Source organism: Lissotriton vulgaris, chromosome 4_1, assembly GCF_964263255.1.
Source record: "Lissotriton vulgaris chromosome 4_1, aLisVul1.2, whole genome shotgun sequence".
In the NCBI taxonomy this organism is placed as follows: domain Eukaryota; kingdom Metazoa; phylum Chordata; class Amphibia; order Caudata; family Salamandridae; genus Lissotriton; species Lissotriton vulgaris.
In genome coordinates this window covers 1360347747-1360353746 of record NC_141691.1, presented here as the reverse complement: position 1 = coordinate 1360353746, position 6000 = coordinate 1360347747, and the positions used below count along the sequence as shown (strand labels likewise).

At 49.9% G+C, this 6000-nt stretch overlaps 1 protein-coding gene across 1 annotated transcript in view; it reads left to right on the top strand.

Annotated features, from left to right (window-relative positions):
- Positions 1–332: 332 nt before the first annotated feature.
- EMILIN2 (elastin microfibril interfacer 2) overlaps positions 333–6000 on the top strand; it is a 246683-nt gene continuing 241015 nt past the window's right edge. Inside the window, exons 1-2 of the mRNA XM_086965601.1 lie at positions 333–635; positions 2600–2725. Of these exons, the coding sequence (XP_086821727.1) occupies positions 520–635; positions 2600–2725 (242 nt within the window). The 5' untranslated portion in view covers positions 333–519. The remainder of the gene's footprint in view (positions 636–2599; positions 2726–6000) is intronic.

Here is a 6000-nt window from a genome sequence, read left to right as displayed (position 1 = left end):
CCCCCCCCCCCCCATGCGTCTTTTGTGCTTCCATGAGTTTTCTGGAGGCGCGTTGCACGCCTCCTGGGTTAAGCTAAATAATGAAAGGGGGGGAAAGAAAGAGAGATGTAGGAAAAAAATAAAAACGGAAACTTCCAGAAGTTGCTCCGTCATGCAAATATTGAGCCCTGTGAATTAAAGCGCCTGTGGCGGGACGGGTGATAGTGTGGTGGGGCTGTCACCGTCGAGGGACCTCCGAGGCCCAGAGGGTGGTACATCCAGAGGGGGGCAGAGCCAAGAGGAGGGACCGTGAGGAGGAGAGGCAGTGTGTAGTCCGGCTGCTTGGACAGGCTGTTCTTTTTCGGCCGCAGCCTTCCCTCCGTGGAGCATCCACCCCTCGCTCCCTCCGGAGTCCGCGTCTGAGAGGCCGAGGGTGGGGTGAGAGCCCTGAGCTGAGCCTCCCCGCGGTGCTGCACCTATCCCACCGGTGAGCTCCCCGTCTCTCCTCGGCCCGGGACAGCGCCCCGCTCCAGCTGCACCATGGCTCTCTGGCGGCAGGGGGCGCTCTCCCCGCTGCTCCTACTCAGCGGCTGCCTGCTGCTGCTCTGCGAGGCCACCCCGCACCTGCGGTACCAGCGGCCGGGCCACAAGAGCAAGTAAGTGCCCGCGGCCAGGGAGATCGGACCTCGAGTCATGCTTTACTTGTAGCAGGGGCGATGGCCACTTGTTGACTGATGGGGGCAAATCACACTGAGCAGGGAGTTCCAATGAATACTGTTATCTATCAGCATGAGCCGTGGCACTGAAGCCTTAGGGTGAAAGGGGCCAAATGTATCACAATTGGTGGCTGTGATTTACTACAAAAGCAGGGGGTGGGGCCAAAGTCCCTTAGTTGTATTGTGGAACATTTCACCGTTTGAGGTTACGGGATGCAGCACACCTGGGGGAGGATATCTGTGTGTACGAGAACTGGTGTAATGTGTGGTGTAATTAATTTTTGTTTATAAAGTTTTATATAGCGCTAGCTAGACCCCGGGGCATCAGAGCGCTTTACATACACAAGACAAGAAGTTGTTGCATTACATCGTAGAACATGAGGAATACATCACACTTAAATATACATTGGGGGAGTGAAGATTGTAGGTTTGATGAAACAGTCAGAGGACACCCCCCCCTCCCCCCTCCTAGAAAAAGTCAGAGTGAGAGGGGAGACCATTAGTCTATCGGTGTCTAGGTTGGTTGACTAGGTCAGGGAAGTATTGGTTGAAGCAGTAGTTTCAGGTCCTTTTTGAAGCAAGGTCCGTAGGGAGTGTGTTCCATATCCTGTGAACAATACCATTAAAGCGCTCTAATAGCATGGGGTCGAGTTCGCGCTATAATAAAACTGAAAAAAAGTGGAAGAGTGTGGAGAAACGGAGGATAAGGTGCAGTTTTGAAGGCAAATGAACGTTGTCCAGGTGAAGCATCGGGGTATGTCTTAACTTGTTATGTACATGCTTTGGAGAAATAAAATACACATTTTGACAGGGCAAAGTAGACTTTGTGCACAAATGACTAAATGAAGTCCCGCGCCTCTCCAGCCATACTCATGCGCGTGCCGAGGGCGAGAATGAAAGAGAACAGATTTACAGGCGGCCCTCCTTCACGCACGCACGTGCACCGGGGCCCGCACTATTAGCGCAGTTTGAAGGGGAGGCCACGCCCCCGCCGTAGGGGGTCATTTAAGCAGCCGTAGGGGTCTTCAGGCAGCCTCGTGCCTCTGGGCAGCTGCGGGCTGATGTCTTGGGTGGGAGTCCTTGCAATGCACGTTATTGGCATGAGAAATCAGGCAATTGTTGCAAAGCTAACACGCACATACTTTAAGTAGTCAAGTCTGGCCGGCAGTGAAAGTTTGTTTCCAGGCTCTATTGAAGCCACTGATTTATTATGCACAATGTCTAAGTAGGTGGCACGGATTGGGCTAGACTTTGCAGATGGAACCACATGAGCTGGACATTAGGGGATTTTTTGGCGTGAATGTATTTTTTATTTAAGAACTGCAGAATTAAGAAAATGTAAACATTATCTGCTAGTGGAGGAGAAGACACTTCAGAAGAGGGGACAGGCTTGACCAGGAGTATGGGGTGGCTGGCTGTGAGTGGGTATCCATCCCTCGTAAGGGGGGCAGACCCCCTCCTGATGGATCACAAAGGGAACGCAGGGCCATAGAATGACAAATGTAAATGAGCACCCCCCCCCCCCCCCCCCCCGCTCAGGCTGCTCCCTGTCCATTGATCAGCAAATACCTTCACCTGGGGGCTTTTTGCATACAATAGCCCACCACCTCACTCTCTCCTCAAGCCATTAGCCGGAATCTAATGTTTTTGAACACATGCCATTTGCATTAAGCCAGATGTTCTTTTCCTACGATCTCTTGGCCCACACACAATCCCTTCCCCCCTCTTTGCTAAAAATGGCAGCATCAAAGCTTCTGAACCCTTGTTCCCTTCTGGGATTAAAACGTGTCAGGTCCTGCCCCCTGAAGGCTGCTAATTGCCATGCCCCAGGGGGGCAGATATGAACTCCATTGTTGATTGGCACTGACGTGCTGTTCCCTCTGTCCTTCTTTTGTTGCGCTTAGGAACTGGTGCGCCCATATCGTGAACAAGAACGTGAGCTGCGTGGTGACGTCGGGGACGGAGAGCTATTTCGAGGCGGAGTACAGGTGTGCCTGGGGCGACTCGCCTTCCTGCCCCATGATCCAGAGGTAAGTGCACGAGCCACAGTCACGTGACAGGAAAGTGATCCTAAATACTGCAGACAACTTCTCACCTGTTTCTAAAACGTACTTTTTATTTTAAACCTCATTATTCATTTTGACAGTGAATACGAGACATAGTCATATATTGCCTGTCGATTTTACGAACATTTCAGCATTTGGACATTCAAAGCATGTCAGAACATAGTATTACAGTGAAGCAAAATTCGTATAACATAGGAAGGAATTTGTTATTCATGCAATGCAGTGTCTCGCGAAGGATCTGTGTTCGACATCCCTTTTTGCTAGGGCGGGTGTCAAGTCATATCCAACATCAACTCCATGTTGTAATGCAATAACTGATTATATAAATCAGACATTTACTTTATAGAACCTATTAACCTCATGCGTGCTCATGACAAGCACAGCTCGTCATGAGGCACGGCTGCGCTGTGCTCATGACGAGCTCAGCTCGTCATATCGGCTGCGGCGCTCACACGTGGGGATAATTCCCCCGCTGTGCTGAGCGTTCTGAGGAAACGGGCGTGGCCGTGATGAGCTCAGCTCGTCTTGTGCACAGCGCCACCGTGCTGCGTGACGAGCTGAGCTCGTCACGAGCACCGGGGCGCTGTGCGCGCCCCCCAGTACAGCGGGGGAATTACCCCAGCGGCGAAGGGGTTAACAATATGAGCGTCTAGTGGTAAGAGCAAGTTATGTGTTTCTAGCATGTAGTCTCGGCGGCAGGTCGGCTTGTACACTCTTTTAATGTAGCAGTGTTATCGGCGGAATTTGCGTGGTCACGCTACGCAAAGCTCAGCGAAATGGAAAAAAATCTCCGAGAGCACGCAGAGTTCCGCGAACACGCGGAATTGCTTGTTCCGTCCGTTCGAGGCGAGCTGGAGGCCCTTCAGTGTAGCTACTATAGTCTGTCTGCGCACGGGACCATACTCTGGGTCGAGCTTGTTTATGGCAGGGAGGGAGGTTAAGGGGTCGCAGGGGAGTCACTATCTTCAGTTACGTCTTTTGCTTCCCATTCTCGCACTACTTCGGACAGCAGCTCCGCTATGGGACGGCGTTACAGTCCCTTGTTATCCTCTTCCATCAATGCTCGTTCTTCCGCTCTGGCCCGGGCTGTGACATCCTTTTTCCAGTGCACTGTACTCGGACCAGTAGAGGGCTTCCATCAGGCCCGGTTCTAGCGGGTGGGCCGGGTGGGCCAGGCCCACCCAAACATGAGCCTGGCCCGCCCAAACAAGAGCCTTGACCCTCGCAGTGAGGGCTTGAAGGCAGGCGCGCAACGCACAGGTCGTGTGTGTCAGCCCGGGCGAGACAGCTTCCCGGGCGCACACACACACAGTTTTAGAGATTATCGCAGCCGCACCCAAGTACTTCACAGGTCTTTAAAAGACCATTTACATGTTAAGGAGGCTTTGTTTATTTTTTCACACCTTCATCTCTGCGTGGCGAAAGGCTACAAATCCTTTCTTTGACAATGGTAACCTTTGGTAACCTTTGCCTACTGTCCTGCTGCATTGATATTTCTTTTTCAATGCAGCGCAGGAGAAAAAAAGTTTGTATATTCCTTGTCACCTTTCTTAACCCCTGCAGCGGCTTATCACATCAGGCTGTGACACAAAGTTTGACTAATTGATTAGGTAAGAGAATGTGTTACTACATGTTTTCTTTTTAAAATCTGCACAGGCCCAGCAGGACACATACTTCATGTGTGCTTCATTTAAACAGTTTTTATCATTATCATGGCCGATGCAGGACAACATGATCCTGCCGGAGAGCAATCATTTGTCTGTTAGTAGTTTTTAAATGCAGATGAACTGTATTTTATGTGGATAGCTCAGTGGGTTACTGCCTTTGTCACAGAAATCCTTGTGTTACTGCAGTTAAGAAGTTACAATCCCAACATAGGACAGTGACCAATGAACTGTCACCAAAGAGCTGCATACAAACATGAATGGTATAGTTAGAACTTTGCTTTTTTGTTTTATGATATAGTTAGAACTTCCCCAGTCTTTCATTATTCTAATGCTGCTAAAATGAGTATGTTTGAGCAGATATACATTTTTATCAGTAAAGCTGACTCCCATGGAATACCTTTTAAATCCTAAGGTTGTGTTTCCCCAGGCCAAACTCTCATAAAATATACTGCCCACCAGTATGGATGACATGTGATTCCTACACCTTGTAATCCTCATTGGCTTATGTGACATTCCCTGTAGACTGATTTACATACTTGTATGATTCATTGTCTCTGTATAATGTGTGCTTGGTGTAAAGTACTGACACACACTACACTGAAATGAGTAGCGCTATACAACAAAGGAAATGCATATGAGAGAGGGGATACGTAAACATGAGGGGCACTATTGGAGGGTGGCAGTGAGGGAAACTGAGGAGGAGGTAGTGGGAGGAGCTATGGAGCGATGAGGGGCACTGTTGGAGGGTAGCTGTGAGGGAATCCGAGGAAGAGGTCATGGGGTGGAGGGAGGAGCTAGGGAGAGATGAGGGGCACTGATGGAGGGTGGTAGTGAGGGAGTCTGAGGAGGAAGAGATCATGAGGGGGAGGGGCTACAGAGAGATGAGGGGCACTGGTGGCGGTTGTCAGTGAGGGAATCTGAGGAGGAGGTCATAAGGGGGGAGGCTAAGGGGAGATGAGGGGCACGTGTGGCGTGTGGTAGTAAGGGAATCCGAGGAAGTGGTCAATAGGGGGGCCATGGAGGGATGAGGGGCACTGTTGGAAGGTGGTAGTGAAGGTACTTACGGAGAAAGAGGTTATTGGTGTGGCGGCAAAAAAAGACTTTCGCATCAGCACTGAAGCCGGCCCTGTCATGGCCTTTCTGTTTTTGTTTATTTTATTAGCAGTCGCTACAGCGGAACATTCTTTAAAGTGCGTGCTGATTATATTTACTGGTATATTCAATGTTTTAAGTTTGAAGGTGATTTTACTAATGTTTTGACCGGGAAAAATGACAGTGGAGCCCGATGGTGCCTGATATGGGGCTGGGGCCCAAGGTCATCTGTGAGATAAGGTGCACTGGATAGGAATAGTGGCTAATCAAACCTGTAAGAGAGTGCGTTGCAGAGTCTGTGGTTAGGTGAGGTAGTAATGAAGAGGGATTCTTCCTGAAGGCTCGCACAGAGGGAGCCCGAGAAGTGTTACTTGCCTGATACTCCCACTTCAGAAACCTCCTCTTCCCATCAAAGGAACATTACATGGAAAAACACTTTTTGAGAGTGATAACATTAAAAAGAGATTTGGGAAAGAGTGA